General features: G+C 39.8%; 2 protein-coding genes across 10 annotated transcripts in view; both read right to left on the bottom strand.

Annotated features, from left to right (window-relative positions):
- Positions 1 to 1,072: 1,072 nt before the first annotated feature.
- Positions 1,073 to 18,412, bottom strand: nlgn3b (neuroligin 3b). 2 transcript variants are annotated; one of them, XM_056746760.1, is made up of 8 exons: positions 17,821 to 18,412; positions 12,493 to 13,189; positions 11,462 to 11,515; positions 10,061 to 10,216; positions 7,894 to 8,079; positions 6,082 to 6,206; positions 5,193 to 5,860; positions 1,073 to 3,607 (listed from the first exon to the last, which is right to left on the bottom strand). In XM_056746760.1, the coding sequence occupies exons 2-8, from the start codon at positions 12,956 to 12,958 to the stop codon at positions 2,725 to 2,727; spliced, it is 2,538 nt and encodes an 845-aa protein (XP_056602738.1). In that variant the 5' UTR covers positions 12,959 to 13,189; positions 17,821 to 18,412; the 3' UTR covers positions 1,073 to 2,724. The 2 variants fall into 2 exon arrangements, with proteins under 2 accessions (XP_056602738.1, XP_056602739.1); XM_056746761.1 differs by lacking the exon at positions 17,821 to 18,412 and adding an exon at positions 16,542 to 17,719.
- A 936-nt stretch (positions 18,413 to 19,348) lies between these two features.
- The window catches only part of gria3a (glutamate receptor, ionotropic, AMPA 3a), a 49,050-nt gene continuing 44,826 nt past the window's right edge, over positions 19,349 to 23,572 (bottom strand). For 5 of the 8 annotated variants that reach the window (XM_056744993.1, XM_056744991.1, XM_056744992.1 and 2 more), the window contains 2 exons: positions 22,022 to 22,269; positions 19,349 to 20,646 (listed from right to left, as the gene is read on the bottom strand). In XM_056744993.1, the coding sequence (XP_056600971.1) occupies positions 22,024 to 22,269 (246 nt within the window). In that variant the 3' untranslated portion in view covers positions 19,349 to 20,646; positions 22,022 to 22,023. Of the gene's footprint in view, positions 20,647 to 22,021; positions 22,270 to 23,572 lie in introns of those variants that run through there. The other 3 variants (XM_056744996.1, XM_056744998.1, XM_056744999.1) reach the window with 3 other exon arrangements.

The raw sequence follows: 23,572 nt of genomic DNA, 5'->3' as shown, positions 1-23,572 counted from the left end.
ATATAAGTGTAGTCTTTTTTGACCAACAATTAACATCTATACTATTTTTGCCACTTGTTTTTGGAGTTATAAATGGAGAATTGGAAAGCTTTCCGTTTTTTGAAAGGATGACGTCTTTTTGGATGCATCATATATACATCACTCCCAGTTTAGCCTCTCAGTTGCTCTTTTGAATAGCATAGCGCCACTACAGTGACATAAACATCCTTGTTTATACACACGCAGTTTGAAACAGAGTGAGGTCTGACCCTTGGAGTCAGATTGGGACAAGGGCACATTCAATACAATGCCACTGTGTCCGAAATAGAAACACACATAGGCCACTATGGTTCTCTCTCTCTTTCTGTATCAAACACACAAATTCTCTCACTCTCACACACACAATACTATTACAGTGACAAACACAAAAGGGCCAGTGTGTGGTTTGAAATAAACATTTTGAGTGTTCATTTGTCAATCTCCATCCTTCATTTTACTTGACAAAATAAAATAAGACACACATGGACTTTCCACCCTCAGACCTTAGGCGATAGTTCCCACAAAAATAAAAATGTTGTCTTCATTTATTCACTCATATGTCATTGAAACATGTATATGACTCTTTTGTCTGTCCATACCATAATTAAAAAATATCTTATTTTATGTTCAGCAGAAAAATGTAAGTTATATAGGTTAAGAATGACATGCGGGTGAATAAAAGATAAAATAATTTTTATTTTTGGTCGAACTATTCCATTAGATATAGTAATGACTTCACATAGGTTTTAATACTAAGAAAATGCTAACTTTCACTCAAGATATTTTACGATGATTTTAAATAGTGATGTCAACTTTAAATACCCATAAAAAATGGTTTTGGGCATGTTTCATTATATTTTGGCACATATTGGATATTTAAAGGACATTTTTATAGGTTTTTATTTGTCCCTCGTAGCCAAACCTTTTCTCGCACGCACAAACATACACACAAACAAACCTGTGATCGATGTCCCCTTTTGTGATTGTGTTTAGGACAAACATTCTGAAACTTCAGAGTCAGTGAATTGAAGAAGGAGAATGAATTGTAGGCAAACTCAATATTTACTGCAAATTTGAGGCAGAAATGTACAGAGTATAAAAGAACAGACTTCTGCAAGCTATTAAACCAACAGACCTGAGCAGATGCACAAAGGTCAACCTCAGCTAGGAGAGACAAGCTAGTGCATCCATCTGTCTTTCCCTTTCAAATTCCAAATGAACTCAAACTGTTGTAAGTACTGCAAATTCTTTTATAAAGCTGTTGAACTTCCACACAAACACATTAATAGACAAACTTTCTGCTGGTTGCCAAGGAAACCGTGTCGTAAAATTGGCACAAAATACATGCCAGGGATGGAGTATCACAAATAATCTAACCATCTGGCAGGATATGACACCATTAGGATACTACACTTTTGTATCACCTGTGCAGTTCCAAAGTAAACACAACATTTCAGAACGACCTTCATCAGAGAAGCCCAGTGTTCGTAACATATCACCACATTCGTGTTTCATAGGAAAGAGTAACATCATAAATTCTCAGCAAAGCCTGTACGTCACATCACAGCATGAGTGATGTCATATCACAGCATGAGTGACGTCACATTACTGTATGAGTGATGTCATATCACTGATAAATACTGAAAAAGAATCTCAATGCTTTCGAGTTTAAACATTTCACGAAACCTATCAAACTCAGATACAATACAGAGTTAAAATGATCAAAACGCCTTTTCACAAAATGATAACATTTAGCAAGACACAAATTATCTAAAGATGTTTGTACACTATAAAGCTTGATCCCCCTCTCTCTCTCTCTCTCTCTCTCTCTCTCTCGTTCAGGAATAATCATAAACCATACAGACATTGTGTTTTTTTAAACACGTTATTTGATCTCATGTAATATACAACCATATGGTTATACCAAAAGCAAAATGTACCACTCACCCATTCCTACAGAAAAAAGAACATTTTAAAATACTGTTTTTGTGTGTGTGATATAAAGAAAAAACGATTCAGGATTCAAAATCAATCTGAGCTTATTTGCTATGGAATAATCAGATCTTAAAAACGATTAGAAATCATTCTTACAACACATTCAAAAAAGCTGTCTGTACATTGACGTTAATACATATGTTATAGCTGTACAATAGTAGTTAATATGTTTGTTATTTTATGTTATATATCTTATAAGTGCTTGGTTGGTTCATGTTGGTGTTCTGAAACGCTGACACCAGCGCCCTCTATTGTTCTTGCTCTGTGCTCCTCTGCAGAGCCAACCACCTGCAGGATTTTCGAGTCCTTTAGTGCCCCCTAGAGTCAGGTTCGGTATTGCAGCACCGCCTCAAGTCTGACCATTGTGTTCCTGTTTGTTCCACGGAGAAATTTCTACTCATAGAACGCGTATGCTGTATCTCTAGACCAAAGTCAGACTAGAAGCAGTGTTCATATGTTTGTTAGTGTGTTGCACTGACACCCATGATACTGTTTTAGTTCATCCTGGTTTGTGTTTATGGGCTGCACTGATTCACGTGAGTGCAGTAAAACTGAGGCGATTGTGCTCATGTTATGTATCAGTTTCACCTGCAATTGTACTTTTAAACACAAGTACAACAGTTTGCACCTGTTTGATCTGGTTACGGTAATGTTGCTGTGTTGTAGGGATTTGTAACATTGTTGTGAGTGAGCATTAGTTTGTGTTGCATTTTATACGCGTGTTGTTGAGTGCGGGTGTGGCAGAGTGGTGGAGTTGTACCCATGCGTAAAGGTGTTATAAGGGTGCATGCTGGGATACCCCATCAAAGAATTGGGTGACATCGTAATGGTGTTGGGTGTCATGGTAACACTGTTGGGTGTCAAGGTTGCAGTGTTAGGCGTCATAGAGCCGCTATTTGGCGTCATGGCGACTGAGCTTGGTGTCATGAGCGGGATGTCATCCGGCGATCGACGAAGGGTGAGCGCGTAATCCCGCGGAGACGATGCTGGGGTGAGACGTAAGGGATCGCACAGTGATCCTTCTTCTTGGTTATCCCCTGAAATGGAGGTGGGCAAGTAACTGAGATCATTGGGCGGGGTCTGGCGCTGAGGTGCTGTCTGAGGGGGCGTTTCCTGACGACTCCGCTTGTCCTTGCGATAGTAGAGCGCAGCGAAGGCCAGGACGTTAAGGAAGAGGAGAGAAGCCCCGACGGCGATCGTGACGCTCAGCTCCGTGGAGTAATCGCGCGGATTGGCGATGACCAGTGGCCCGCTGCGTGCTGTGGATTGAGGGGGCTGTTTACCAGGGGTACGAACCTTGTTGGCCCCTGGGCGGGGCGTTGCACTGTGAGAGCCGTGGGTGGTCAGAAGAGGTGGAACCCTGGTGGTGGTGGATGTGTAGTGGAACATGTCATGCAGGTTGTAGAGGTGAGGTACTAGGTGCTTCCAGAAAGCAACTTTGGTAGCACGGTAATGATCCCGAACACGTGGCTTTAGCCCAATGTGAAGGTATAGCTGGTCATGGGGACTGTACTTGGCCCAGGTCACTTCCTCGAAACGGTTGGCTTTGGTGTGGATGAACTTGGTGTCCTGAGGAACTGGCTTGTTTGGATCACTGAATGGACAAACAAAAACACAAACAATCTTTAGATAAATTTTGATCAATTGTCTAGTTCGATACATGGGTATAAAATTTGACCCCCCCAGCCTGTGAAAATAAAGTATTTTTTTGTGATTTATTGATTTCATTTATTCTACGTAATGTAAAGAACGTTCTGTGAAAATATAATTTTGATGTCGTAATTGACTACGGAGGACATATCAAAGATTGAAATCAATGTTTAGGAAACCAACCTCAAAACAATAAAATGTGGTTAATGAAATCATTCATTTCAGTATTGTAAATGAAAATTTGACTACTCTGCTTCAAAATCACAACAAAATATCACATATCTATTTTAGTTTTTTGGGGGGTAATCAAAATTCTAAATATTATAATAATATTAATTATAATTATAGGACTAAATCCTGGATTTCACAGACAAGGTCACAAATGTGTGTGTTAGTGTGTTTAAATTTGGGTCACTGCTGTGTGTTCCTACTACATGTGCATTTTTAAAAAACCTGTACCGTCACTTTCTGTCCTCCAGGGGGTGCTGTTTCATTAATCGCTGATTCACGGTTTTACATTAAAAGGGAATGAACGAATTGCTCCTCCCACAACTTCTGCTCTCTATCTCTTTGTGACCTTCATCAAGGTCACATTGTCCTCTAAACATCATTTCACAGATCACACCTGTTTCCATATTAAGCACCGGCTGGGTGAGATGTCAGTTAATAGAGCTGTACTGTGACAAGGTGCTATTATGTAAAATGCTAATTGCTTTGTTATCTGATGTCCTGTACTGCACTGGGCACAGAGTGTAATTCATTGTGGAATGTCAGGGATAGTTAAAAAATGATTCAGTCTTTTCTTGTGTTGAGATAATTAGAAATAGAGTCAAGCTGCAAGTAAATGAACTACAACTGATAACACTAATAAACCCAAAACTGTAGGGCACTGATTAAATGTAGGTATGCACCACTTCATTTTGTATTCATTGTGTATTCACTATGTATTACTGCAGATTAACAGTTAAAAAATAAAATTCTGCCACTTTTACCCTGCTTTTGGACCCCTTTGCCTTCCAATATACACTGGAAAATATATATTTATTATATATACGTATGTATTTTTGTCATGTTTTGTAGTACAAATATCTACATATCTTATATCTACAGTAGATACCTTTTCCACAAAAGCAAAATGAATTGAGAAATTAATTAAATTTTTTTAGTTTTCTAAAAAAATATATTAAAATGAAGTCACTGGGCTTAAAACAAACAAATCTCCAATGGGCTGAGAAAATAAACCTGAATAAAGTGTTTCCCCTTTTATTATGTTTTCTCAACCCATTAGCATTTTTTACTTGTTTAAGCATAAATTTGCATTTTTATATTTTCATTCAGAAAATTAAGTTATCTTATCTTAGAAATGTCCACTTGAGAAAAATACTAATATATATATTCATATAAAATAACCTTTACTTTTCATTTTTTGGGGATAATATACTTTTTGAATTTCTAATTGTTAAACATGTGTTGTTTATTTGGATACGGTTTAATAATATGTATTTTTTGTGCTGTGTTGTCTGTTTTACCCGGTCTTTGCAAAGTTGGTCCAGTAGGTCATGACGACGGCGCTCAACATGATATCATTGCGGGAGAAGTTGCAGGGAAAGAGTTCTGTCGGGCCAATAAGTGGAATGCCAAACACGTAGGGCAGCTCATCGCCATGTGCAGAATCTGCCCATGGGGGTTTCATGGGGCTCTGGCAGTGATGGTAGAACGCGTAGAAGAAGGTCGGCGAGCCATAGCGAGCGTGCAGGTCGGCTGTGACCACAGCTGGCTCTACCCACTGATGATCCGTAAACATGGCCACCAGAGTTTTGCGACGCGTCTCAGGATTATCTCGATCAGCCCAGTCCGTGTACATGAACTTGATGGTCTCCCTGAGCGTGTCCTTCCCTTCCGGATATCCATAGAGACCGTCCACAAAATCTGATACTGCAAAGTCAAAATCTGAGCCAGAAACTCCGCCCTCCTCTGGCTCTACAACGCCCTCTACAAAACGAAACCCCTCCCCCTGGTTGACGCCCAGCATGATGTCATAATTAAGGAACTCCCCCTGCTCCATGAGCACTTCGGGGTCATCAGGTATGAGGTCACCATCGATGACAGGGCCAAAGGCCACATGGAAGCGTGCTGGCTGAATTTCCTGCTCAACCAATTCTTTGTAGCTACGCTTCTGCATGCAAAGGACCAGGTCCTGTGGGGGGGGGAAACACACACACACACTGAATCTGCTTCATAAACTATACAACTGACAACAAGCATATTTTGAGTGTTTTTAGTTGATATGGTATTCTTTGTGGTTGCTAAGGCATTGACCACCGGTTGCTAGGGTATTAAGATCTGTCGAATACTAAAGTCTAAAGAATTTCCTGCAAAATATAATTCTATAACTAACTTCAAGCAATTTACTCTTACGTGTGTGTCAAGAACGTTACACCCGACACGCTCTGCGAGGAGACGTGTGTATTTCACAGGCTGATAGTTCACAGACCAGCTGGATAGAGCTGACCCACTCTGAATGATTGCTCTGTGGAACAAACCTACCGAGAGAGACAGAGAGAGAGAGAGAGAAAATGTCAGAAACAAATAAAACATGAAATGTCATATCAATATTCCAGCTCAATAATTCTCTTAATATTGTATTTGTAAAGGGCAGAGTTACATTATCTTTCGCGTGTCATAAAAGAGGGTCAATGCACAGCCTCTGTGTGAATATTATGACCCTCACTATGATAAGATGACTCACAATTACAGCTACACTATGGTAAGTACAACAAAATTAATTTACATTTTTCATCCACTCAGCTCCCGCCAACCAGTCAGCTAATATTCAGCATCTGTTTAACAGTTAAACAGTTTTTGTGGCCTTGTGCAAGGCCCATTCTTGGCCTGCTCCATGCATTCTTCTGTTCTTCAACACTTCTGTTCAGCCATGAAAAGAATTTCATAACTAGCACACACATCTCTGACTCATGCAAATGACTCGACTAAGAAACTGTGTAGAAACAACACTTTAACACCCAATCGCTACCGTACATCCTACTGGGATGTCCTACTGGGTGGAAAACAGGGCCACCCCCCTAACAGATGGGGTTGAGTTTCAAAATTTTGATGGATGAAGCTCAAGCCGTCAGCTCTCCAATTGAAAAGCTTGGTTGATGCTCTGATATATTCTGCTGAAAACGGGAATATAAATAGAGCTTTGCTTTATTGCTGTCATGCGGAAAATATTTTTACAACCTTTAATTTTAGTTCAATGCAACTTTCAGGCAAATAAAATCACATGGAATTCACAATATGCAGATTTATCACAGTGTTACGTTTCTGCTGAATAGCTTTTCTAGTGAAGAGTGATAATTATTTTTAATTGTTTGAAGTAACACTCGGTGTGGAACAGTGAGAATATATTAAAAAGAGCTTAAATCTTAATATCCTCGGATCATTGTAGTTCAGAAATGCAGCAAGAATACATAAAGGGCTAAAAGCCAGAGAGGCAGAGAGAAGTCCCTGGGTAAAAAATACCAGATTATCTATAAAAGAGAAAAGCGGGGATTACAACACACACACCATCTAGAATTATTTTAGCATGTAAATAAGCACATCTGGGTTTTTATTAGCCACCAGAGGAGCACTATAAAATGATATGTAAAAAATCATGATTCTTTAAAACGCACCTATAAAAATATGGATTAAAATGACATAATTTGGTCGTAAAACTAACGCTCTCAATATGGATGTGACACAGCATCAGATTTTTTAAATGGACAAAATAGAGAGAGAGAGAGAGAGAGAGAGAGAGATGAGTAAAAGCAGAGGAAACAAACTGTTATCAATACATTGAAGCAAAACAGTGATGTAGGATCAATATCCCTGCAGGTGTGTGTGATTAGCTCTGATCGCTGTAAAACCCACTCGTACACATACACACCCTCAATGTGACGGGCACACCTACACGTACTCGAGGCCCACAACAGAGGGATAGGGCTGATGAGGCAAGAGATGAGTTACCATGGTTACAGCAGAGATTACCGTGGTAACGGAAGCTGGAATGTGTCAGTGGTCATGGTTGCAGAGGCAGCTGTCTCAGCATTAATGCAAAAATACACAGTTCTCTTACGGAGACCCACCTTGAACGGCCATCAAATGTGATTTTAAACAATCTTAAGTGAATAGTTTCTAAAATTGCCGAATATTATACAATAATGGAAGACGGGTGTGAATTCTGACCTTCAGAATGATGTGATAGAGTTAGCAAACTGACACAGGACGCTCCGATTCCTGAGCCAAACACCGTCACACGGCCAGGATCGCCACCAAAATATCCAATGTTCTTATTGATCCAACGCAGGGCCTGAATCTGATCCAGCAGACCGTAATTCCCTTTAGCAGCCTGATCACCTGTGCTCAAAAATCCTGAGAGAGATGCAGACAAAGATGAAGAAAGAAACACAGAGAGAGCGGGGATTTGTACTGTACTTATAAATCGTCTTGACTGCTTATCAACGGTCTTGTGTCTTTGGGGATTCCTTTGGTTTCTTGTCAAGAATTGAATAACATATTATTTATATATCGCAGTTTAAAAAGACCCAGAGATTGTGGGTAAATATTATCACAGCTGCATTAAATAGTTTTAAACCCTTCACTGAACAACCCGAGAGGCTGCATTAACGTAATAAAGGATCTGTATGCTTTATGTATTCCTGTAGCTCAGCTGGTCGAGTATGGTGTCGACGCCAATGTCGTGGGTTTGAGGCCCAGGGAAAGCACAAACACCGGGCGGATTCTGATGGTCGGAGGACCGTATGTCCACGCACACGTTACAAGCGAGTAAAAACTGAGAAGTGTACGGAGGCGTAAAAGGGCGAAAAAAGGGCCTGGGAAAGAGTTTGGTTGATGAGCAGAGAACAGCATGGACTTTCTGTTCTTCGAACACAACTTGGGGTGAAAACGTATCCGTTCGTGCATGTTTTGATGTGGTCACGGAAGATATCATATCAATCCTAGCAAGTTTGTGAAAAATAGTAACTCCTGGTCGATTTCAGATAGATCAACAAATCGGCTCGTTCAACAGCATACATGTTACGGTTTCAATCCGATAGCTCCCGAACGTGATTTTTTTTAATGATTGGGAGGTCGGGAAATGATCTTAAGGCACTCGGCTCATAATCCCTCTCACAAGATACGAGCCATGACCATGCGAACATCAATGATTTCCTCCCGATCGGAATAAAATCACCTGCAAGCTCAGGAAAAATCGCACCGTGTACACCCGACTTTTGCTTTGGTTAATATTGTGTTTTGGTCTTATTGTGTTATGGTCTCTGTGTACTGTTGTTGCTGTTTCTGTGCACCGGATGCTCCTGTCACCAAAACAAATTGCTTGTGTGTGCAATAATGCTCTTTCTGATTCTGATTCTGATTAAACATCTGCTAAATGTATTAATGTAAATACCTCCAGGACCAAACCAAGGCTCTGATCAGATTCGATTTTGACTTCCAAATCCTCGGGATAGTAATACGAGTGAGCACTCACTAACCTTCTAATACGTGTGAGTACCTACAAACACTAAGAAACATGCAGCAATAAAGTGTTTAAATTCACAGCAAAAGCTTTTTGAACGGCTATGTTCTTTATTGAGAACGGTATACAGCCTGCCAGGCGATCTTGGTGCAACTGTGTTGTAATGGGTGCTTTCTGCTGAGTGCAGTATTTTAACCACATTTCTTTCTTTCTAATATTATTACATCTGACAGGCTTTCAGCAATGCTGAATGTCTATAAGGTGATAACCATATAGGTTTAGTGCCTTAAAGGTCCAGTGCATGTCCAGCGGCATCTAGCTGTGAGGTTGTGAATGGCAACCAACAGATCACTCCACCCCTTCCGAAGCACTACGGTGGCTGACACAGGGCTAAGACGTTGTCACGTTTTCGCTTCTTTGCCGAAGGAGAATATAGAAACAACATGGTGAATTCCAAAAAATGACACACTGGACTTTGAAAAGGTTCAGCAGTGTTACTCTATCAAGCCGAGATTGTGGACATGGATTTTGGCTTTTTTATTCTTCTATAGGCAATGTTCTTTCTGTGTTTGAGCAAAATCCACCGTGCGTGAAAACTCTTGTTTTGACGCTTTCGTCAGTGAGATTAAACAGGATCAGAGCTCTTTAATAAACATGACAACAGAAGAGTTCCAACACTGAATGAGACTGTACTGCTTATTCAGCACCCCAAAGCATTCGCAAAGCATTTCTGTGCTCTTCAAAAGATTTCTATGATGCTTTTATAGAAAATGACGTGTTTCGTTGGCAGCGACAGTATCTGATTGTTTATAATGTTCTTATTCAACGTTTATAAAATGATTTGAGCAGATGTTCTATGGCAAAGGTACATACCCAGTATTCCAACCCTGTAGTTGACTGTGATAACTATGACATTGCCGTAACTGGCCAGCACGCTGCCGTCCATAATATTCCCAGTGCCCTCCATGTACGAGCCACCATGAATAAACAACATCACAGGACGGGGGTCATCGCGGGAGTCTCGAAGCCCTACACACACACACACACACACACACAAACACACACACACACACACAGGTTTGATTAGTAAAAGCAGTGCTATGTTATTGCAAACTCCCATTGATTTTCACATCAGGCTGTGTTCTATTTCTGGCTCTTAACCGAACGATAACTACTAGATTTGCAGCAAAAAATAATACAAACTATTTATTCTAATAGTACAGATTTTTTCATACAGTAATTTTTCAACATGTTTCATTATATTCATTATAAACCCTCATGAGTACATCCAAATCTGTACCCACACACACTTGTGTACAAAAAAACATAACGCTCTCAACATTCAAAAGGGTTTTTCTTCACAGCTGCTCGAAATCTCAAAGTCCACCGAGATCTTTTCCACCGCTGACAGACTTCAGCTTTATATAATCTATTGACTTCTAAACATTCAGAACACAAGTGACTCTAAAGCAGAATCTGTCCTAATAATAACCCGCCAAGAGCCGCCTCTGACACTTCCTTTTAATTACAATTTTTTTTTGAGTTCAATTAATTACAATGATAACAGTGATTCTACAGTGAAGTGTTGTCTTTAAAAAAATGTTTATGAATTAACTGCACTTGAACAAGAGTAAATGTAAATAGAGAGTAAAGGTACTGTAGTAGAAGTCAAACCATACAGGGTTAACATAAAGGAATACTGATATGCTAATATCGAGAGAGCAGGTCAGATGATGTTATGCTGAACACATTTATAAACATATATAATACAATTGAAGAGTTAACTCAAATCATGTTTTTTATTATGTCATCATGTTTTATTGTGTTTTGTTGTGTTAGTTAGCTGTATTTTATTTATTATGGCTTAAATCAAAACAAACCAACTGCAGTTTGATTGATATTAATTGAAATGCACAATAAAAAAACATGAATTTAGGAACCAAACAGCAAATGAGATGTAATGTGAATTAGTTTCAATTAATGTAATTGAAATCAAATTTCGCCCAAATTAAATGAGCATTTTGCAATGGCAAAGCCAAAGTATTAAATAGTTAAACACCCCATCTCTTCTATCTCAGCTCCATTTCATGTTGGTACCACCCCAACCAGGGCAAGCCCGCTGAAACGCTGCATAAAATCATCCCGAAAATGATGCAACAGTGTGTAAATATGATCCAGATTATTCTCCCTCACATTAACCACGTCAGGATAATGAATTATGAAAGAAACATTAAAAGTGACTTCAACTAAAATAATGATAAAAAAAATAAATACCGTCATCCTCTGTACGCTCTGTGTCAGCTGACATGTCGCCTGGTCTCCTTGTGCCTAGACAGAATCAGACAAACAGAGAGAATGAGAGAGAGGGAGAGAGGGAGAGACAGAGAGATTGCAAATTAGAAAGAAGGATACAATATGAACGTGTGTAAGAGGGCTGTATAAAGCTCTAAATTACTGTGTGACCGGCCGAGGCTCACTTTCTGACTCTGAACCCTGCAATATTAAAGCTTTCAACATTTCTTAAAGAAAAATCAAACAGTATGGGTAGCTTTTGCTATTTCTTTCACTTGAGACCCAAAACAGAAGCTCTCGTCCTTCTCTAAAGTGGACACAAAAGCTCAGGCCCAGCTTTTAGGAATGAAAATGAAAAATCATGAGACGTGAAGGGCTGTACATCTCCTGCCTGAAAAGCTTTTGAAATCGACAGTTATCATATTGCAAAACATGCAAGGAAGAATTGTAATCAAAGCTTGCCACATGAACTGAACCAGACAACACAACACCGAGATAAATACACGATTTAACCACAGGAACAAAGAGGACATGACTGTAGTATATGTGTCTGTTCTGGGGAAACTGTAGCTTTCCAAGTTAAACTTATAAACTTTACGCTAGTAGTCAAACAAACAAAAAACTCTGATTTAAACACACAGTTGAATATCTGCGTTGTACAAATTTCATATTTTAGCTGAATTTCAACCCAGACAAACACAAACAGGATTGGGAATATGAATCGTATAACTGATCTTATAGGTAAATCAGGATCTTGAAGTGAATCTTTAAAGAGTAAGTAACATTATATCATGAAATTACATGTCATGCAGTGTGTTATGTTGCCATGTTTGAAACTAAGCAGTCTGCCATGTAAAAAGTCTGAAGGTGGATGAGACACTTCATAAACCAAAGTAGGAACATAAAACTCCAATGTTACTTTCTCTTTAATGAAATGAACCATCTATATGAACTAATTCATGAAACTTATGTGTGCAAGAGTGTGTGTGCGCAGGCATTTTGTGTTTTCTCACCACGTTGTGTTGGTACGTATATATTCAGATACAGACAGTCTTCACTCTGCTCTTGCATGTATGTAGCGACCGTGTCAAGGTTATAGGTGGCCCACACTGGCATCATGATGTCGGGGACTGCGTTGCGAATGGTCTGCGGGCAGACAGGAGGGAAGCGAGTGGCGTTTCGAACGCCGGACCAGGCTGACGGTGCGTCGGGCGGCATGAAGCGTTTCTCTCCCACAGGTGGCGCAGCGTAAGGCACACCCAGGTACTGATCCACAGGGCCCAGCCCCTCTGTCGCCACAGCAACCCGCATGCCCCTGAGTCTGCCAAGTGCTGTGTTTACTGTGGGCTGGTAGGTCAGCGCTGTTGCCATGGAGACCGACCGCATTAACCATACAAGGAGCCAACACAGGGCAAAAGTCAGAGGTCGGCAGAGCAGGTGGGTAGGCGGCAGGTAAGCTGATGACTGTGTGTGCCACATCGTCCCTCTTAACAAGACACACACACGTCGATACTAATAAATCTCTGATTTACGCTTGCAGCTTTTATGAAATTAAACTCTAGCACTCAGAACCACGGCACACGTGCAGGTAGATCCAGCGGGCGTCTCCATAACCAGATGTCCAACACCAAGCGCTCCATTCTATTGGTTGAGCATTTCAGCAGGTAATGGTGTTCATTTTTCCAGAATTAAGGCCATTTGAGCATAATCCTGAAACACACAAACACAGGATATCAGAGCTGGATTCCTTATCTCTCAACACACAATTAACCAAATATGTCCAAATCCTTCGAAAATGTATGTTACTTCTTACAGTGGCCACAAAATCCACAGAAGAATACATTACGAATCAATTCTACATAATATACAATATAATATCCAAAATGATATAAAACATTAAATAGAGAAATATAATTATAAGGCCCATATATAGCAAAAAAATATAAATAGAAAAAATATAGATACTGTTTAATTTGAAGATAAGAAGTGCTCGACACTAACTGATTGTCCACTTAAAAATGTGTTTAGTTTACATGATGAACTTCATATTTATTTATTCTTGGTGGTAGGGCACCTGTGATCTTGTGTGTGACAACACATTTTGGAAGAGGCAATAGTTTTTTGTAAATTTGTAATATTCTAATGCAATATGAATCATTACAAATTTTATACACACTTTAGCCAACGGAGAAAGAAATACAACAACAAAATGGAGATGATCCCCACTGCAGAACACAAGATCCAGGGGGCGAGGTTGGATATATATCCAATATTTGTTACCCTTAATCTAATAAAATACGTTATTACAAATATGTTAATAAATAAAAGTTTGTTTTCCATCAAAAGAATAACTTGTAACTGGTAGATCAACAACACGAGTATGACTGCTGCAGAAATGTGTCGACCATTCAAGAAGCAGGAAAAAGACTGGATCCAGTGTCGACCAATCACAATGCAACTGGAGCAGACTTGATCTGGTTCTACCTCGCCCCCTGGATGTTGCGTTCTGCAGTTAGAAGCTACTGACAAAATGCAACAATAGACGGTTTTAACAGACGCATGCGCCTGGCTCTAAGTCACGTTCTGTGTTTGCTTATAATATAACAATTTATTTAATATTTAATTTATATTCATATTTGATGTATTTACAAAACACGCACAGTAGAGCGGTTTGTCTAGTTAGGGCTCCTGTAGAAACAACATGGGAAATTCCATGCAAGTGGACTCACGGTGATAGAAATAGCTTGTTCTAACGCAATAAAACATAATGCTTCATTATGTAAGGTCTTTATACACCTCAGAAGACATAGTTATGTATACAATATTGCATTCCTGTCAATAGATCCTCCAAAATTGTACACAAAGCACATTAAACCCTGGATCCTCACAGTGCTCCAGACCTGCGGACAAGACCACACAAGAGATCAGATTTGGACATCAGTGTATCTCGTGATAGGTGGAGATATGGGTCGCACCGGGTTTGAGTATACAGTAGCGCAGGTTGTGCGAATGAATCGATATGCAACACTTCAGCCACGTATGTGCAGAGCACCCGCTTTATCTGAAATCAATGTATGTGCACAACGCTGTGGGACAGCAGTGTGCAAAGGCGATGGGTTGAAAACCACAGCATTCATTAACCTGCACTGCAGCGATGAGAACCAACCACAAAGCGAAAATTCACATCTTCAGCACAACCCTCCACACAATACCTGGTCAAAGATCAGGCCTGGAGGTCTTATGACTGGGCAAGATTTATAGATAGTTACATGACTGTGTATCAATACATTGCATAAAACGGTTCAGACTATCTAGCCCCGGTGACTTGAAATCAATGCACAACTACTACCTTTCATGTTTTTAAAAAAGAACATTACAGACCCACAAAACTAAATGAGTGGATGCACTGTTTTTCAGTGGGACTCAAATAAAAAAAGCCTGTTTTGGATTTTCACATGTGTAATTTCCATCATTTATGACAGATGTACAGACATGTAGAAGTTATGCATACTCTCACATTGAACCTGGTCGTGTTTTGCTGGCCAAAGACGCATCTCATTGACCAGCCTAAAGTAAAGCCATGTATGAAACATGGCCATAATTTCATGCGCCACTAATGTAGAAGGTTCATGTACCATTTGAGATGAGGGAACCCGGCCATAGTGCTAATTTCATTATCGTTGCCTTTAACATTTTATTACTAAACAGTTGTTCTATTTTTGTTTTTCTTTACGTGCGCATAAGCAGTTTAGAGAAAAAAATCTAAAGAACTGAAGGGACATCCAGTCCAATTGTACCATTCCCTCATCATCCCTGTAGGGATACTTACAGAAATTGCAAATCCAAAAGACATTAAAAGACATACATACCCTTGGCAAGAGAATTACGGATTTGCAAACATTCAAACGGATTCAAAAGGCTCCTAAAAATTCAGCCCCAGACCTTTTATCAGGAGATATACATATATAGATAGAGATAAACATTCTAAAAATACTAGAAATAAGAAGTAACATTAAAATAGCATATATCAGCAAAACACAAAGCAATGTAAAAGAAAATAATTGGCAACTTAGTATCTATGCCTGGTCCTCCTAAAAGTGCAACTACTTTAATTTCTAAAAACCTGTTGTGGACTTCTTTTTTTAAATAAGTTAATTTCCAATTAATTTAACTTTTGAGCTGCAAAAAATCCAAGATGTCGAAAATACAAATATCCATCCATCTCGCAATCAGAAGGCATCTCTGGCATTATTACGCCAGACAACAACAACAACAAGTTCTCTCAATTTTTAAATACTCAGCATTTTTCCAAAATAAATAAATCCATATTTGTTGTCTTGTCACACAGTATGAAAGGGTAAAACAGACATTTAGATATCTGCTCTAGTTAAATTAAGGCATTTGAAATGTTGATAATTTACACATTGTCAAAACAATTCACAGGACATAAGAGGTGGAAACGAAACCAAAAGGAGGTAATAATAAAATAAATAACAAATAACAATTTTGATTTGAACTTTTACCATTTACCAGACAAATACTGGAGACAACCCAACAAATCATGAAATTAATTAATAGCTTTACTCTTTTATTAAATATATAAACATAATATAATGGGAAGACGAAAATGCACTGCATAGTAGACTATGGTAGATTTTGCATGATAAATAATTATTTAAAATAAATCTAGTGTTTTCTGTTAAGAATACATTTTTAAACGGATCATTTGCTATAGATTCCCTGATGTCGCTGTCCATGGTGCTGACCGGACTCGCTACCTTTGGAATTGCAGCAAATACAACCTGTAATGTGGGTCAGTTTATCAAGGCCCCACTAAGAGGATACGAGCATTCGTTTATTATGGTGCCCATTTTCCAACAGCGAGCAGACGGGAGGATGGCGAGCCTGAATCAGGTCAGCTGTATGGGGTAGTGATGTTGCATGATTAGGGCCTTGATATGTAACCCACATAGCTGTGCGCTTAAATCAATCTTAAAGTCCATATCATTTCCAGAAGAGATTGCATTTTTACGGTTTTTAAAGTCATCGTATTATACGTTACCAGTGCTACATAGCTGCTTTCTTCTGCATTCACAAGGAATGGGGTGAGTATGTATTCCCCGGACTCACGGCGGGGACGGTGAAAGAGACTCTCATACGAGAGATGAATACCAATGGTCTTATCCCTCCTCCTCCTCCTCCTCCGTAGCTCCGACTGAACGGTGCAGTGGCGGGATGGCGCGCGGATAATAAACTATGCGGGGGAATTTCATTACGAAAACACACTCAATGCTCAGTATTCGGCGCAAATTCGATAACAGTGAGCCCGTGAGAATGCACGACCTCTCACGCGAAACGCTCAATGTCAGTGGTTTAAAACACTGTATCGTAAATGTAGAATACGACGCCTATCGAAACGTGTGCGCGGGCAGAGCGATCGTCTTTACACTAAGCTTTAAACAAACCGAGCCAACAGATGGCAAAATCACCATGACAACTTGGACTCGGTAAGCGTCTCGCTTCCTCGATTCATCCACTCGGGCGGTAGTGGCACCGCTTTCTGACTGGCGCTCCCGCGTACGGCCGTTACCTTTCCAACAGGTGACGAACTGCAGCTTTTAATTCACACGCTCGTGGCGTCACGCGCCGCCCGTGATTAATATATCAGCGGGTATTAAGCATGCACGCGGAGAGCGACTCGACCCCCGAGTGTCCCTCGCGCGCACGGTCTAAGGGCCTGTTAAACAGCCAAATAACGGGTCTGGTTGAGGTGTTTTCAAACAGACATGAATAAGTTTATGTAGACTGGCAGAGAGTGGTTTTACAAATGCATGCATTTACGACGATCTAATCACTATGATTAATGCATCATTCTGCTCAGATGCAGCAAATCATGGCTTTGAGGTTTTCCGAACAACAATTCTCTCTTTCCTTTTACCCTCTCATACACACACACACCGTGACCCCTCGCGATGGCGAGCTTTCCCGCTGCAGATGGTCAAACGAATGAAACGCCGTAAAAACGCATAAAATATATAAAATAAAAGCATCTATAAATCTTTGATCAGGAAAAAATCATATTCGTGTGAGCCCTTTCCCTTAACACAAGCACTGCGGCGCATTCATTAGACCAGCATTCATTGTTCAATCCAAACGCGTTCCACACTCACAGAAACCAATTCATGATTAAAACTACCCACGTCTTATATTAACAAGCATCGAAAAATTAATCTATTTCTTGGTGCCTGAATAACGCGGGGTGGTTCGTCATTACAGCAAGCAGATATTGAGAACCGACGGCGCGCATCAAATCAGGCATAAATGAGAAAATTTGGGCTCACCTGCCGAATCTCTGAGCCGGTATCGCGTCCGAGCTTGCACTGTGATAATCTCACATCCCCACATTCTCACCATCCGACGTGCCTCCTTTTTTCCCGTCGAACCGTGTGAACGACGCTCTGCTCTTCTTGCGTTTTTCTTATTTTCAATTAACGTCAATCTCCCCGGGTCTATTTTAAGCGCGCGCTCTGTGCGCGGTCGCGGACGCAAGGTCAGGAGCGCCCACTGCCACGCGCGTTGCCAGGCAACCGAAGGGACACTAGTGATCTTACAAACCGGCAGCAAAACAAAATAAATAAATAAGTAAATACGGCGAATAAGCAGCAAGGGCTCGTCTCATTCAAACCAGACACGCAGCATATACAATCAAACATCATACAGTCGTCGGAGAATGTTACGGCACTGGTGGGGTGTGGCGGATGCATCATCGTTTATTACGTCGTTTATTATCTGAATAAAAATCCTAAAACCAATTTGCAGAATGCAGCAATTAACATAAGTCAGAGTATTATGAAGACGGGCATTGGCTGATTAAATGCGAGGATCAAAATCATGCTCATCCTTTCATTGCCGTATACAAATGGGTGGTTCCATGGATTGAACCAGCAGCCTTCTAGTGAACGACTTTTAATCACACCAGCCTACATTTCCCATATTGCATCGAGAAATAAAGCAGAACAACACGGGTTCTAAAAAACTATTTTAACAACAAAGCTGTTAAACTGTCAGCTGCTGCTATGCAATATGCACTACATTTACATGCACAGCAGGTACTTATTTTCACAGCAGGTGGCATGCATTGCAAGTGTGATGCATGCTATTTGTGAGTTATTAGAAGAATGATTATCTCCTTGTTTCACATTAGAAATGCTAATTTGCAGTCCTCTCCTGGTTTGTAGCAAAACATCTCAATCAGCATGACACATTTATGATGATTTTGGTTCAACAAGTTATGCAATAATGTTAAATTTAAATAAACCTTGATCAGTAACAAACAAAAACGTAAGAAAACATTAAAGTACATACTTAATTACATTTTCATAACGATTTGTGGAAGGAAATTGACAGTCATGAGAATAAGTCTGTCAGGGTGTAGTTTAACAGCTGCCAATCCAGCTGTCAGCTGGCTGAGAAAAAAGGAAGCAATAGTTCACTTCTGAGTGTAAGACACAGCTGTAAGAACCAGACTAAAATGTATGAATTTGAATGCCTATGTTCCAGATTGTTGTATTGCGATTGGTTAAAATATGGAGACCCCATATTTAAATACATACAGACTGAGATTTGAGAGGGCAGAAGGTTATGGAGTCATATGGACTACATATTAAAAGATGTGGTCATTACTCATTTTATTACAAAAAGAGACACATCAACATCCTGCCTAACATTACATTTTGTAATCATGGAAATGTGTTTGTTTGGAATACCAGTCTGTAAACAACCACTGAAAGAGATGTGAAATGAGTTTGGTTTTAAAGACTATATTTGACTCGAGCATTGAAATCACACACCAGTCAGTAAAGGTTTGTCTTAAATCGGTCTTTATTTACAAAATAAATGCAATTATTCAAGAGTCGGATGCAGTCATGCAAGTGGAAGAGATCATTGCTTCCCTCAGGATGTATCTCCATCGCTTCTTACTTTTTTATTCTGTCTCTTTTATACTTTTTTGAACTAAACATGGATAAAGGAGAAGCAGAGGGTTGAACCAGGGAGGGTTGGGGAGGCCTCATTGATGGGAAAGCTGTTTTCATCCTTACATGCAATTTTACTTAGAAATCCGCGATATAAATTCTTCTAAATAAATCTGCATATTACCAACTAACGCAATTTAAACAGTGTTGCTATGCGGATTTATAAAATGAAAGATTCATGTTTTCTTATTGTTATCAATACAATGAAAAGAGGTCCCTTTTATTCCAGCGACGATCACAGTAAATTAACAAAAAACTATTATAAACGATGAATTCAAACTTAAACTTACAAAACTCATCTAAATTGTAAAATGATTATCATTGTGGAAAAATTGCAATCTCTTTGTTTAACCTGTTGCTGATGCTTGTTGAATGTGCTGTTTTTATGTCTCTTTTTTACAGAATAAAGTATTTTAAAATCCCACAATAAGGTTTACTGAAGGAAGACAGAAATTTTCTCACACACGCTCACACCTGCACTGTATACAAATACGACACTTCATCTAAACTAAAGTTGCTAAAGAAAAAGATCAAAAATTGTGAATTGAAAACACAGACAAGTAGTTCTCTGATGCCAGAAGATATCTAAACTTTTTCATGACAAACAGGTTATAATGTTGAGAACACAAAATCACAGGACTGCTTTACAAATTAGTAAACAAAATCATTAATGTTTTCTACAGTTTGCATAATTTGTTCTGCAGACAACCCTTCTTGTGTGAGTTGTCATGGAGACACGATTATTGTCACTCGTGAAAACGGTGTCATCATCAAGTATGAGATAAACCAAATCAAACCTTCTCTGTCTCTCCTCTTCTAATCCGATACAATTTTCAGACCCAGCACCCAGCAAGACATCTCGAGGACTTTGGTGAGATGGCCTGCATGTTTTGATGTTCTGCCACTGGTTCAGTAAGGCACTGAGAGAGGGCCGGTGGGTGGTTGGTCCATCCATCCGATAGTCTATCGCTTGATAATTGGTTCAGGTTGTGGTCAGAACAGAAAAAGAGTGTTCAGGAGATATTTGGATGAGAGTGTGTCCATTTTCTAAAGGGAAGTGCAGTCAGACAGAGAGAGAGAGAGAATCTATCCCACGCCACATACGATATGATCGGCCAGGGACAGGCTTCCAACCTGAAATAAGAAAAAACTGAATCATTAAAAAGATGGAGCAACGCTGTAAATGCCAGCAACTCTGAACAGGCAGACTTATGCAAGCCACACTTTCAACGTTTATTATACAGAACCTTGGGACTATGAAAAAGACATATGTTATTTGTCAAAACAAATATTTCAGATATCTGTCGTAGCAGGAACAGTTTTTCAAGAAGATTTTACAGCAGCTTTGAAGTTTTAAAGCAGGAAGCTTGACTTACCTTAGAACTCCGCCAGATGACCTATGACATCGCAAACGTCATCATGCTATCCTCTAAATTGTCATTTAAAAGGGGTCATATTTTTTATGCAAGAGCTGGATGGACTTAAAGCAAGAGTTCTCCCAAAAATGAAAATTCTGTCATCATTTACTCATCCTCTTGTCATTCAAACCTATTTGACTTCTTTCCTTAAGAAGATTTTTTTAAAGAATGTTGTCAACTGGCCCACATTCACTTGCATTGGTTTTGTTCCCATGCAATAGAAGTGAAAGGGGGCCGGCACTGTTCGGTTACCAGCTTTCTTTAAAATAGCTTCTTTGTTGTTTTGCGCAAGAAAAAATGTCATAAAGGTATGAAATGACAAGAGAGCACAGGGGCATTTCCTAAAGCTTCCTTCCTTAACATTTTAGCAAAAATCAGTTATAAAGAAGAACATGAAATCAGTCTTCTTACTTTATCCCACATCGCAACCATAAGCTTATAATATTGATTTTACATAAGCTGTCAGGTCCGATTTCAGTTTGACGTCACATCCATAAATAAAAAGAAGACCTGGCTACTATATTGCCCGTGTGCTGCAGATGGTGAAGTGTGTGTAAAGAAGCTTGTTCTTACAACAGCTGCCTTGAATTTAACCTTGGCATCTAGATGCCGTTTTTTATCCTGGAAAGTTATAAATGGCAATTATCGTTGACATCTAGGAAATCACCTGTTGTCAAAACCAAGAAACATCAACCAAGAAGCCAAGTCCCACAGTCAAAAAAGAATAATGACAGAGCCCCTGCTAAAACAAAAGTAAATATCGGCAGGGCTTTTGAGAGGTGGTGACAGCTCTGGGATTTGAAGGAATTGAAGACTAATGCCGGCTTTCTTCCTGCTGAATAGGAAAGACATTTACCTAATCACCATTAAGCGGCTAGCGTAAATAGTGCGATTTCATCTGACTACGAAATTGTTAGATCGAAACAAAAGTAATGTGATTTATTTTCAAATATTTATGTTTGTATTTGGTGAAGATGAAGCGAAAAATATTAGGTAGAAAACTAAAATAGGAATATTTCAGGTGCAAAAAAGCGATACAAAGCATGATATGTCCCCTTAAACAAATTGGCAAATACTATATCTAAACTAACCATTATATCTTGACGCTCTCGGTTCCATAGACGTTATAGCCCTCTCTGTATGTAGTAAAACTCTGTGCGGTAGATGGAGGAGCTGGTTTGAAGTTCTGGGTGTTTTTGGCGAGTTTGAGGCGTTTGGTCTCCTGGTGCGACTTATAGCAGAACTCCACCAGAGCTACAGTCATGGCAAGACCCAGACCCCCCACCAGGATATAAAACACGCCAGCCACGTTACTGAGACTCAGTGCACTGGTCTTATCCTGTGGGGGGGAGAGACAGTTAATACACAAACACAGTGAAATGCATATCAATCTTCTATAAAATGACTTCAATTGAGGAGCTTAACCAATTGCATGCATGCTTTCACTACCCAGCATGCACTCTTTAACAGCCATACATTCACACGGTGGCGTGTTCACACGTTCTCTCTATTAGCTATGCCACCAGTCAGTTTGTTGGCTCCGTGTCGACTAGTCCAGAAACGTTATTTTTACTTGGCAAGCACAAGAGGAAAATTCCTCCAAAGTAGTCTTAAATAGCTACTTTAACTAGTGGAATTTAGGCAAACCAGCATGACTTCATAAGGCTGTGCTTGATTTAATGACATTAAGTCATTTACATAATTCAAACAATGACCCACCGACTAGTCGATAAGTAAAAATGAGTATTTGTGTGAGCTTCTTTTACGCATGCATGCACACACACGCGCGCACACACACACACACACACACACATTTGCTTTGAGGGAAGATGAGTGCAATTAAAAATAAAGCTAAAGAGGGGGATGGTCAAAGGGCATCAAATCATTATGAGGTGTGCCCAGGGTCAAAGGTTACAACTGATAGATTAAACGCTTAGGCGGCTCAGGGGAGAAAGACGTCATTTCTCTCTCCACTTATTCCTTTTGGAATCACTTTACTGAGAAACAAAGCTCTTAATCACACACACACAACTTTTTGTACCCTATTTATGACTTAACTCTGAAACGTTTTGTAGTTAATAATTAGCATTTAGTTTCTTTTAAACATAGCATTTTACCACAAATATGTACTTAAAGGATAGTTAAGTAGGCACACCCACCACACGCACAAACACACGCACACACACACACACACACACACAAGCAGCCAGCTCTGAGTCTGTTGCGCCCTCTAGAGGCAAAGTAGAGTCAGTACATCAACATGACAAAATCGCCTGCCATCAGAGATCTATAGTGAAATCCTCAGGCATCTTCGGACTGCCATCTTAACAGAGGAGGATAGGAAGAGGAGGAATATTAATGTTACTATGGCAATTCCCCTCTCTGAACTACTTCTGCAAGCTTCACAGCCTTCAAAACTCATTAACAGACACCTGCATGCGACCATCGCCACACCCCAAAACATAGACAAGCCTCAACGGGAGCTCTGCTGCTGTGACCACGAGCCCAACATCACTACGTTGAAACACTGTCTATACACTATGCCCGTGAGAGGGCACCAAGGAAACCGAGAGCTGTGTAGCATAACTGTCTTGAATGCAAAGCTAGAGACCTGTTCTTGAACACTGTTACCATGGTTACAG

The sequence above is a fragment of the Triplophysa dalaica genome, chromosome 4 (assembly GCF_015846415.1).
Source record: "Triplophysa dalaica isolate WHDGS20190420 chromosome 4, ASM1584641v1, whole genome shotgun sequence".
Lineage (NCBI taxonomy): Eukaryota > Metazoa > Chordata > Actinopteri > Cypriniformes > Nemacheilidae > Triplophysa > Triplophysa dalaica.
This window is presented reverse-complemented; position numbering and strand designations above follow the sequence as displayed.

What these genes read in the sequence shown, in the direction of transcription:
- nlgn3b (XM_056746760.1), bottom strand. Translation starts at nt 12,958, where the DNA reads ATGTGGCACACACAGTCATCAGCTTACCTGCCGCCTACCCACCTGCTC. An exon ending in CTACAGGGTTGGAATACTGG is followed by an intron (nt 8,080 to 10,060) that starts GTATGTACCTTT and finishes CATCTCTCTCAG; the next exon opens with GATTTTTGAGCACAGGTGAT. An exon ending in GTAACGTTCTTGACACACAC is followed by an intron (nt 5,861 to 6,081) that starts GTAAGAGTAAAT and finishes CCCCCCCCACAG; the next exon opens with GACCTGGTCCTTTGCATGCA.